Source organism: Aethalodelphis obliquidens, unplaced genomic scaffold (assembly GCF_003676395.1).
Source record: "Aethalodelphis obliquidens isolate GAN/ISIS:26980383/991018 unplaced genomic scaffold, ASM367639v1 scaffold22, whole genome shotgun sequence".
Taxonomy (NCBI): domain Eukaryota; kingdom Metazoa; phylum Chordata; class Mammalia; order Artiodactyla; family Delphinidae; genus Aethalodelphis; species Aethalodelphis obliquidens.
The window spans coordinates 19650524-19662799 of NW_020837966.1; the positions used below are offsets into that span (position 1 = coordinate 19650524).

At 42.8% G+C, this 12276-nt stretch overlaps 1 protein-coding gene across 1 annotated transcript in view; it reads right to left on the reverse strand.

Annotated features, from left to right (window-relative positions):
• Positions 1 to 445: 445 nt before the first annotated feature.
• Positions 446 to 12276, reverse strand: part of RYBP (RING1 and YY1 binding protein) — a 75414-nt gene continuing 63583 nt past the window's right edge. The window contains exons 3-5 of the mRNA XM_027121401.1: positions 5121 to 5297; positions 4928 to 5026; positions 446 to 4485 (exon numbers count right to left, since the gene is read on the reverse strand). Coding sequence (XP_026977202.1) covers positions 4233 to 4485; positions 4928 to 5026; positions 5121 to 5297 — 529 coding nt within the window. The 3' untranslated portion in view covers positions 446 to 4232. The remainder of the gene's footprint in view (positions 4486 to 4927; positions 5027 to 5120; positions 5298 to 12276) is intronic.

Sequence of the window (12276 nt, forward strand, 5' to 3'; positions counted from 1 at the left end):
AGCCCCGGGCAATAAGCCGGCTTTGTTTGTGGGGCTTTTAGGTTTGACACTGCATTTCCTTTACATCAGAGTCACAACTTACCTAACTGCAGTTGGCCAGAAATGGGTTGTCTTCTGAGGGTTTTCAGTCATGCACTGAATTAATCATCGTTACCCATCATCTCCACTTCCTTCCTTAAATCACTGCAACCTACCTCAAAGGATGCATTTACAGACACTAGCTCGCTTTCTTCCAAAGTTCGGCCATTCTTTGGTTCCATTATATTTTCTGCTGCAGCTCTGAGCCGTGCACTGAGACACCCAAATTAACTTCAGCATATGATAAACTCAAGTTCTTGGCCTCCTGTTCTACGGGGAATATTACACAAATGAAGAATTTGAGTACAAAAGTTAACTGTTTTCCTACGGGCTAAAGTCTACACAGACAAAAATAAAGATTTCAATGTAAATTTTACTATTTTATTTGTGAAAAAACTACAAGCAGAATTCATAAATAGACATTTCTATTTAAAGCAGGAAAACGATAAAGTGGCTTCTAATAACATAGTCGTGCACATGCCAGTAACAGGAATATATTAACATCTTTTATTTGCTAGACAAAGAGCAGTGTCCAATATAAATTTCCCCCAAACATTTAAGACCTGTGAATTTCTGACCAGTTCACAAAACCACCAACACTTTAGCATGAAGAAAAAAAACAAACCTAACAGACTGTCAGCTCTAAAGACGTTACAGAGCAGGAACTTCCAAAAGCGTTATACAAGCTGTCTTTCTGAGCAAATGAAAAATATAGCTCGTATAATACATTAACAAAAATTCACAAGGTAAGATTATGTTTTGACATACTTAACAAGCATTCTCTATTTGTCTCCAACAAACAAAGCTAAGGAAATAATGTAACCATCTTTACACAGTAAATTAAGGTTACAAGTCATACACAAGAACAGAACTGCTTGCGCATTAAAAACTGTTCAGCTCCATTGTCATACTCTAAATGTTGGCTCTTAAACCATTTTCGGTTACATACAAGCAAAGGTTATTATATAGTCAGCAATTAATAAATTTTCAATAATTTAAGATACGGTAGCTTAAAAAAGTAGACTGAGAATGGTCTTGATAAGGCAGGTGAAACATCTTAGTGGAACTAAACTCACAGAAGCTTCTGCCAATGTTTTGAATATCCAGATTGAAACTGAAAGATTTTGATTAAAATTTTTTGTGGGTGTCAAGATGTCTTTACCTTAATATTACTATTATTATTTTTTGAACTGCATGACTCAAGCAGAGCAGGTCAGATAAGCTCTGTGCGCGCACGCACGAGTGTGAAGGATTGTGTGGTATTAAAACAAATGGAAACTTGCAAGCGTAACACTGTGCTTTTGTTTGTTTTTATAACCTGCTTACTGTGCCGCTGAATACCAAGTATTTCTGGTCCTCTTTTAGTATGTATCTTTATCACCTACACTAGTGTTTTTACACACTGCCTACTAATTGTAGGGCAAACTGCAAATGCAGAAAGTTACAGGAATTCCATTTCCAGAATACATGCCTGAGGGACGTCATCAATTTCAGAAATTAAAAGCCTAAAGTACCTACCACCTCACTACCGTAACAGAATCACACAACAGCAGCTAAAGGATGGGCCCAAGAACATCTGATTGCTGAGAGCAGTCCCACCGTGCGCTGCAGTTTCTACCAAAATGGCCATTTCATCCTCTCACCTGTTCTAAAGCAATCCTCCCCCTTCCTTCACCCCTCCCCATTCTTTAATTTATTCTTTATCACGGAGGCAAAACTGAAAAACCAAGACATTGGCAATGACTCAATTAGCAGCCTCTGAGTAGCTGGTGAACCAGCTTTTCCCACTAATCTCGGGGTCCAATCACTTTACATGAAACTAATTTTGAAAAAGTACACAGTGTTTCTGAACAAAGTGCAAACCAACACTTACTGGTTTCAAAAGCAGTGCAACCCACATGAGTTTGGTGACTTTTAAATTTTTTTAAAAAGTTAATTAAAAAACTTAGCAATTCCTTATACCTCTGGAAAATAAATATGGCTGACTAATTCACCCTCCCTGAGACCCTTAATAAAAGGAATATTAAAACTTTAGAAGGAATGTCTTTGCAATACCCCACTAATATTAAAATGTGGATTTAAAATTCATAGTCAAATCACTATGTATTCTATATCCTGATGCTTACAGAAAGCATCTGATTTCCTTTGGTTCATTAATAAATACTTTAAAAATGTATTTAAAAAGGTAAGTATAGCTTGCATCCCAGATGAAAGCAGTATTTTGAAAAGAGGGGGCGCACTGTCCGTGCATCTGAGTACAGGACCACAGCAACAAGTGGCACTGCTTTATCATCTATACCTTTGAGAGCAGAATTTAAACGATGGTACATTAGTGACTAAGGAATAGTTTTAATGTAAATGTGAAAGGAGCCTTCCTGTTGGCTACTCAAATCAAGCTGTTAATTTTTCTGTTTACTTGTTGCCTCCACAGACAGAAGTTACTTCTATTCTTAAGCAAACCAGGTTTTTCACACCAAAATGTGGCGTTTCATTACTAATCTGCTGCCCTCCCAGAAGTACCGTCAAATAAAGGAAGGTGACATCAAGTTCCCATGCTTGAAATGACTCTCAAGTCTATGAACTCTGCAGATATGAATGTAAGAGTCAAAGAGAAGACAGACCCTAAATCTAAACAAAGCAAAACAGAACATTTTTAAAATGAGGAGGGGTGGATTCATATTAGCGGTCTTTTTTTTTTCCCCGTTTTTGTTTGTTTTTGCAAGACAGTTTTTAAAAAGAGAGAGTGAAAAGAATCTTTTTTAAAAGAGAGTTTTACTCAAGCCATCTTTATGTTGAGGAAGAAAAAGATCACAGGCTCGCAGGAAGTAGGAGGTTTCCCTGCAACTCTGGCTGCCAGCACTTCAACCATTTATTCACCACTGAGTTCCTTCCCACAGCAGGGAATTGAGACATGTCTCCCAACACTGAAAAGCTCCATGTGGGGACTGGATGTACTGGTTGATAACCTTTGTTCAGTAAAACAACAAGACTAGATTTTAAGAAAGAAAAAGAATTCTCACAACTGAAGGGGTAGGGTAAGGGAAACGAGGGGAAGTGAGGCAAACAAAGTTCCATTAAACAGAACACCACATGCAAAGTGGAGACAAGGATTTGCTTCTTGTATGGACGAAAAATACAGGTTACACAGTTTGAATCCTAAAACTAAGAGACAATTTATCAATTTACCTCAGACATGAGTAGAGGTCTGGAAAATGGATGGAATTCGAGTTACAGAATACCATATTTTCATGAATGCTTATGTAAGAACAGCAATGTTAACATGTAACCGTAATTTACACGAATACTTGGCATTCTGGAGCTAGTTTCGTTACTTTTGACTGATCAAAGCCCTCCCAACTAAACCACTTGTGATTTGTCAGTTATTCCATCGCAAATGCAGGCTATCTGGAGCAGTCTTTAATTTGAGATCACATTGTTTAAAAAATATATATTTTTCTATCGTCCAGTACTCTTTAGACAGATGAGAAAGTCAAGTTCCCACGTGGGTTGGAACATACTTCACGTAAGACTGATTTTAACTTAATTTCAGCACTTTCATAGAAGGGACCGTCCCAGATCTGTAACTGTTCAATGTTGTATTCACTTCACAGTGTATCAAGCACCAGCGTTGCCATGGATTGGTTTCAAATAACCCTTTATATATAATTTTATATTTATATATATATAGTTATATCAAAACTGATAGTACATAGTATAACTGGAAGAAAGAACTAAACTTAAAAGGATATGCTGAAAGGATGGAGTCTGTGAACACAATAAATAAAAGCTCCCTCCCCCTCCCACCCCACTCCCCCCCAACAAAACAAAAACAAAAACCAGTTGTAATGTACATGGAAAATTGTGCACAGCAGATTTTTTTTTATATAAAAAGTAGATTCAGGAGCACATCCAATTATAAATGATTGTTAGGAAAATCATATAAAACAATGGAATACATAAAAGTGTCAAGAGTAATCGTCAGGGTGCGAAATTCCTTGGGGGCCAGATGCCCATGGCAAGCAGAAATTATCCTGGCAGCATCACTAAGAGGTCGATGTCCACAGAAGATTCTCCAGGGGTGCAAGCGGCATGGGCAGGTGGAGGATGTGAATTTCATACCCTGATTCATAGTTTTCACAACTCCATGTGCAATTTCAGAAAGATTCATCATTTACTGCTGACATGTCGCCCTTTGGCGTGGAGGAACGGGAGGAACCCTTGTCTGTGCTCTCCGACCCCGAGCTGCTCTGGTTCTGCTGTTCTGACCCTGCACTGGAGGTCACTGTGGATGAGGAGGTCGAGGAGGAGCGAGTCTTTTCCTTAAAGTCTGTGATAATGACGGTGACGTTGCCCACAGTTACTGCCAACTGCTGTGCGGTGCTCCTGTCCACGTTTTTCAGCCGGGGCCTGAAAGCAACACCACAGGGGAAGAGCCCATGAAATCGGCTACGGATGCAAAGGACTTCTGGCCCAACATCACCCCGCCACACACACAGACTGCATGACGCTGTGGCAATGAATCTAAAACGCCAGCACGGATACCAGCGCTTACTACCATATCTGCCGACTAAGAAGCGCAGCAAGAAACGAAACCGCCAATCAGTTAGCAAAGCTTCGGATCACTGCGAAATTATGATCAATTTATCTTTCTCCTGTTTTGGACTCAGTGATATAAAAGCAGCTCATATCTATGTGCATGTACTTTGAAAGTTAACAGTCCCACTGCCCCAGCTCTTCACCCCACCCCTTCTTAGCCTACAAACCCACAGGCACAAAACCACCCCTGACTCTTGATTATGAGCAGGTGAATCAGGGCAGCGACGTGGTATTTCACTCTAGTTTCAAATACCTTGAGGTGTGATTCGTTTCACTGGTCTTTGTTGTAGCATTTGCAGACTGTATACTGTTCGCTTCGCTAGGAGGATCTTTCAGAATATCGGACTTTGGTCTAAATGGGGAGACAGAAAAAGAGGCATTTAAAAGACATCTTTGATTCACCTGCAAAATAACATAGTACTCTACTGAGTTACTGAAGAACTTACTTTGTTTTTTTGTTGGTATTTTTCTTGGTAACACTAGGACTAATTTCTTTATCTTTCTCGGGTTTCTCTTTGTCTTGCTTTTCAACCTTCTCCTTCTTCTCCTTTTTAGGGGGTGGTGGAGTGGCATACTGTTGGGCCACTTGCTGGGCCACCAGCTGAGAATTGATCCGAGGTTTTCTAAAACATTCAAGAAAAGATGTCTCATTATTTGCTTTTTAACTGTTTCTTTAATTTTAAAATTTTGGTCTCATAATTTTTAGGTATTCTATTACTGGTATCCAGCAACTCAAACTAAATTATATGGTGTTTTATTATTTCCAGATAGTATGGTTAAGTCCATAAAACTTTTCCTCTTTCAAATCCACTCTCCGTACATCCACCTTTAATGACATAAACACACGCGCTCACACAAACATACATATCCCTGTGCAGTCAAGACTTTCAGCCAATTAAAACATGACGCTGCTTCTAAGAGAAGCAGCTTCTGAGAACACTACTTCTTTTGAGCTGTCAAGATTATACTGACTGACAGCTTTCAAATACTTCTGCCGCAGAGGGTTAATCTCATTTTATTAAATGGACACTGGTAATCCCTTGAAAAGAGAATGAAATTAGAAGTGTGACATTCACTCCTCAATCTAATTATTCCGACTTGGTCTGCTCCCCTGCTGCTCTGTGACTGGCACAGACAACACGTATCGAGCAATAAAAGGTAACTGTGGTTCATACGAGCTTCCAAGGGGGTGAAGACAAAGTCACTATAAAAACATCTTAGACAAGTGATACATTCATTGTGCCATAAACCATTATGTCTGCACCAGTCTCCAACTGACACTGGCTCTTAGCACTATTGTTTACAAATTCTAAACGGTGCCAAACGCTTCTCACAGTGCATGACCATTCGGACCCAAATGGCAAAGGGAGAAAGGAAAACCTAGGCGCTATTTCTATACATTATTAATTTTCAAAGACGTTAGCATCTAGATCGACACTTACAATATAATAAATTCTCCAAGTACAAGGTAGAAAACACATATCTAAGTGGGTTATTAATGAGGTGAAGCAACCACCTGCCATGATGTAATGATCCCCTTCAGACCCCACGTCCCCCTCTGTTCCCAACGATGAAGGCACTGGCCAGAGAAAAATAACTGGACAGACAAGGTCTGCCTCATCAATGAGAGAGCCAGCGGTGGAAGAATGGAAATAGAAAAAAATTAAAAAAAAAAGCCTACGAAAAACAAAACAGAAGTTTCTTTCTTAAATAATTCCGCCATTTTTTTTTCAAGAAAACAAAAAGAGTTGCTAGGTACAGGACACGCTGGCTCCTAAATTAAGCACAGTTACTGAAGCACCTCTTGGGAGGAGGTGTGATGTGGCGAAGAAGAAATACAGGACGAGGAGGGGACAGACACCTACTCCTTGACTTCATCAAGGCCAGCCTGCTAGGGGAAGACACTGGGTTTGTTCTGAGTGTCTCAGTGCTGGCTCCACAATAGTGTGGCTTTGCAGGAAACACACCAACAAAGGAGCAATCCCAGAGCAAGTTTCCTATTGGTCTGCAGCAAACACAGGCCTTGGTTACGGCGGCATACGACGAAGCCCACAACGGGTACGGTCACCTCAGGCTGGACCACAAGCAGCCTCACATGCCACTGAGCAAGGGATTCAAACATGTGAAGTGCCCCGAGATAAAGGGAGGAAGGTACTTAATACTCTAAACTCCCGCCCCTCAAGTGAAAGGTGAAAGGTAACATTCTTTTTTCACAGGTTCTAACAAAGGCAGCAGCAGCCATTCTAACACATTCTTCTCTTTCAAAGAGGAAGTGTATCTGTTAATACTTACAGAGAAGATAATCACCACTACAAACTATTTCACAAGTATTCACAGGGAACACAAACAGACCAGCTGTCTACAGGGATTACCAAGCAGTTTAAATCAGAGTTTAAACAAACTGTCATATACTAACCAATACTCAGGTGTCAAAATGAAATAACTCAGCCAAGTGAAAACTAACTAAATAAATAAATAAAACTTTATGAAAAACTACACCTTGAGGGAGACTTTCAATTAAGCCAGTATGTGTACTTCACTGCATGGAAGTCTGACAAGAGAAGACAACTGGACACCAGTCCAAGACCACCTGCAACAGCGAGAAGAACCAACGGCACGTGGCACACCAGACGCTTGCCCCAGAGAAACCACCCCCGGCCCCATCACCAGGCCCACCCAGTCTGAGTTAGGGGGGCCTGCCTCACTCCAGCATGTCCTACAGAGTTCTATGATGTCAGTTAGCACGCCGCACTGTAACTGTCAATCAAATGTGCACTCCTGAATGGCATGACCGTGTCTTAATCAGCCTTCTCTATGGCATTCAGCACAGTACCAGGTACCCAATAAAATTACCTACTGGATGAATAAAGGATAAACGAAAATTTCAGAGAAAGACAAAGTAGGATAAGGACTGAGGAAAGGGCCCAAGCTTTGGTGATCAAGAAGTCAACTGCCGACTTTCAGGAGAGCAAGCCACACACTATCAGGGCTGCAAAGAGGAAGGAACTACAGGATGTCAGAGGAATAATCTAGAGGCGGCCAACAGGAACCCTTTTGAGAACTGTGGTGCTGAGGTAAAGGACAGCCCTGCCACTGCAGAAAGGGGTCAGCAGGGTTTGAGGATATTTCCTTGGGAACAGGAGGCTTAAATCATGTTGTACACTGAAGAGGGAGAAAGACTGAAGGCAGGCAGAAGAGAGGGGTTAGCCATGGGGCAAAGGAGAGAAAGCATACAATCAAGAAAAGCACTGGGGGCTTCCCTGGTGGCGCAGTGGTTGAGAGTCCGCCTGCCGATGCAGGGGACGCGGGTTCGTGCCCCGGTCCGGGAAGATCCCACATGCCGCGGAGGAGCGGCTGGGCCCGTGAGCCATGGCCGCTGAGCCTGCGCGTCCAGAGCCTGCGCTCCGCAACGGGAGAGGCCACAACGGTGAGAGGCCCGCGTACCGCAAAAAAAAAAAAAGAACAAGTGCTGGGATTGGGATTGACATGTATACACTGATGTGTAAAAAACTGATGACTAATAAGAACCTGCTGTATAAAAAAATAAATAAAATAAAAATTAAAAAAAAAGCAAAGCACTGGGAAAGGAACAGAGACTTTCTTCTGAGATGGGAGGGATGCTAGGTACTGGGGGATTATTGGCAGAATATTGGCAGAATATGGGAATGAGAGATCAGAGGAGAGATCCTGAAGCAATGGACATCAGAAGTGGTACCTGGGTTGGTGAGCAGCTGGCACTACCAGCAGAACAGAGAGCTAGGGGAGAGCAAAGAGGAAAGGAAGTCACCCTCGTCTCACAAACAGCCCCTAATGGCAGGCACCTGATGCACCTGCAAGCGGCTCTCAACCACCCAGACGCCGTGCTGATCCAAGATGGATTATCCCCTCACAGGCGGCTTGCCGAGGCCATGGGCAAAGCATGGGCAACAGGCCAGGTGCCTGTCTCGTACTCCTCCCGTGGACGACCACTCTCTAACATTTCAGCAGGGCAAGCAAACCCTCAATTTTTCAGTGCACGCACCACAATCCAGCATCTGTAGGACAGTATGTATACACACACACGGTGACATAAACTGCACCTCAAATGCAGCACGTGTGCACAACCGCACGGATGTCCTCACTTGTTCCTAAGAAAATGATGTCTGACTAGAATAGTGAAAGAAGTGTGCCTCCTCTCTAATGGGCAACCAAACTGAAACTTCACAAATGAAAAGGACCCAAGGCTCACTGGGATCAGATTATTACCAAGAAATATGGGATGTCTGCTAAAAGCACCTGTTTTGTTTCACAAGTACGTCTGTGTTCTCAGCGTCCTCAAATAACAACCTAGTAATTCTTCCATCATCACTTGCTCCTTCCCCACAAAAACCCTCACCAACAGGTGGGAATCTATTATTTTAATTATTAGAGTGGTTTTTTCAAACTAGTTCCCCCAACAAACCCCACAGTCCTTCTCGGATCAGGGAACGGGGTGAGGTGGGGAAACGCACCGAATTCATTTTGAAATGGTGCACTGCTGCTGAACACAATGCGTACCTTTGAAGAAGGTGAAGAAGTGAGAAGGGTCGTCGGTGGGAGACCCTCCAAAGGTGCCACCCTGCCAGAACTGCTGTGGCAGCTCCTGCCATCCGTCCCCTACTTATTCCCAGGCCGGAGCATTCTGACGGCATGAGGATGGGAACGTGCCACCTCCACGGAGAGCCACGCACGCCGCACCCCAGCTGGCCGCGTTCTCCAGGTTAGATGCTGTGAACTGCCGTTGAGCAGCAGGCCAGGACCACCTCACAGCCAAAACAGGACAGGCACACTACGGAGCCAGAGTCAGCACAGCATCCTCCAGAGCACAACTGATTGTCTCTGTTTTACCAATTAAGGAGACTGAAAGCAGAAAGATCAAGAACCTTGTCTAAGGTTCACAGTAAGTGGCTAAACTGGGATTTTTAAACCCAGATCCACCTGAACTTTTCAAAGCCTCCTCTTATGTATTTATTTATTTATGGTTGTGTTGGGTCTTCATTGCTGCACACAGGCTTTTTCTAGTTGCGGCGAGCAAGGGCTACTCTGTTGCAGTGTGCGGGCTTCTCATTGCAGAGCACGGGCTCTAGGCGCACGGGCTTCAGTAGTTGTGGCACACGGGCTCAGTAGTTGTGGCTCACGGGCTCTAGAGCGCAGGCTCAGTAGTTGTGGTGCACGGGCTTAGCTGCTTGGTGGCGTGTGGGACCTTCCCGGACCAGGGATCGAACCCGTGACCCCTGCACTGGCAGGTGGATTCTTAACCACTGCGCCACCAGGGAAGTTCCCGAAGACTCCTCTTATGAAAGTAACTTCAAATGAGTCTCCCCACCGTTTGTGTGTGTCGGGGGGCGGGGAGGGGGCACAGGGTACTAGGGATGGAAGACCCAGGTCAACTCAGGCTACGGTTTCAACAGATACCTGCCCAAGAATTCCAGCACTCTCGTTAGCCCCACCATCTTCACTGGGGTAAGAAGAGGACTACTTGGTTGTCCTTAAGGGGAGAGAAAAGGGCACGGGGAGAGGAGATGGCAAAGTATGTTTTCCAATGTCTTTTAACATTTCCTGTAAGGAAAGAACCCTTATCATGATATTTAACACTGCTGATCAGTGAGAAATAGTTACTTCCCACAGATTTACACTGCTCAGTGCAGTCTTTTAAGTGTCATACAACACACTGTATATAGCTCACTTAATGGGCAGAATTTCCAGCATATTGCAGGACGTCAATTCTTCAATACGGAGCTGAGAGTCTGGGGTTCTCCAAAATTACCTAAGTTTCCCAACTAACAAATCTTAAACTAGCAATTAACAGCTTTCCCAATACAGGGGAAAACATTAGATCAAAGAACATGGCTTATTGCTTCTGGTGACTACACCTCAAAGCCCATTAATCACCACCAACTAAAACAGACAAACAAAAAGCCCTATTTGACCAGAAATACTATACAGTATGTAACATGGGGCCTGGTTTCCTTTATAAGTACGTTTGCCAACAAAAGTTTTTTGCTATCTTCTTCAAAACTGTATTTTTTTAATAAAAAATTTTTAGGCTTCTGAAAATTGTTTCATACCTTTATTGTTGCTTTTCCAATAGAGTTTACAAAGGAAAATCTGCTGTGACATTTCAGTAATAGACATCATCAGGAAATCTTGTCTATTTATTTGCATTTGAACAGCTAATATTTCAGAGAAGAACTGATTCCACAAAGTGAAGCAAATCTTTATCAAGGGACATCCTTAATTTTTGAAAACGAAAAATTTCACACAAACACAAATGAGAGCAAAAAACAAGCTATCTTCCTGGATTGCTCTGGGGGAACAAGGGCAAACCATATGTTTCCCCCATACAACACTTTCCTTCTCCACTGTGTGCTCAGGGGAACATGAAATCTGTGATCATTTCTCATGTGCTTTTCTGTATCTCAGCTCCCACAAAGAGAAACAGGACAAAGCCATCTTCTCGTAGTTCAGGCAACAAAGAGCAATAACAAATCTTTTTTTTCCTTGATTATGTCCAGCTCTTCCTAAACTAACATTTGTGTGTTTTGTCCACTTATGGAATTCCATTTTCAGTTAAAATACCCTAAAGGCTCTGAAATCACACAATCAACTTATCCATTAAAAAAAAAAAAAAGTACCCTGCAACTTACAAAACATCTTTGCCAAGTTAACTGACACTGCCCTTGAGTTCTGCCATCGCCCTTACCTCCCCCACCAAGCCCTTCCTCGCCTTGGCAATCTGTTGGTTGAAAAATTAGCAATTTCCAGGACTGAACTACTCTGAAAATGCCTGTCCATTCAGCTCACTCTACCAGGAGCCCACGAGTCTCTGAGATCACATCATGGCTCTGTAATTAAAAGGAGGCTTCTCCACATGACCCATTTCCCCGTCCCTCCAGTCAAAAGGTTATTCTACACGTACGCATTGGACTAACTAGGATGCATCTCACCTCCCCACCAATGACTGAACTTCTGTATTACTGAGCCCCCGATACACGTGCGCACGCACGCACACAAACACACACCAGCTGGGAACACAGCAGAGTACTCTGCACAGCCGTTACCGACTAAAATATTTTGAAAATGAAATGGGATGAGAAAATACAACCTCAGGGAAGCGGGTGGGCCAAATGTGTAAAATGCGTTATAAACTGCACAACTTTTTTTCTTTGCAGAAGTACCTGTTAAAGCCATAATTAGGGTAAATAAATCTGATCTCTGTCTGCATACAATATGTATTCCAAGTTAAAAGAAGCTGCGAATCCATTTTCACGCCAGCTATTGCCTGTATTTAGCTCCAAGGCCATGTAAGCGTTAAGATTCAGGGTCTGTCCCAGCAACACTGCCAACCACACACTACTGGCTCCTGGCTTCGGTGAGCGCAACAGAAAAGAGGCCCTACAAGAGCAACTCGCTTTCTGTTCATTTTACCCACCCGCTGCTGACCCATTGTAAGTTACATACCAAAGATAAAGCAGAGGAGAAATGCTGTGAACACAGAAGTCAGGATTCTGGCTCCAACATCAATGACCATGAGATCTCAAAGGGTGACACAAGACTTCTTTTAAACTCTAGACATGCACAGGT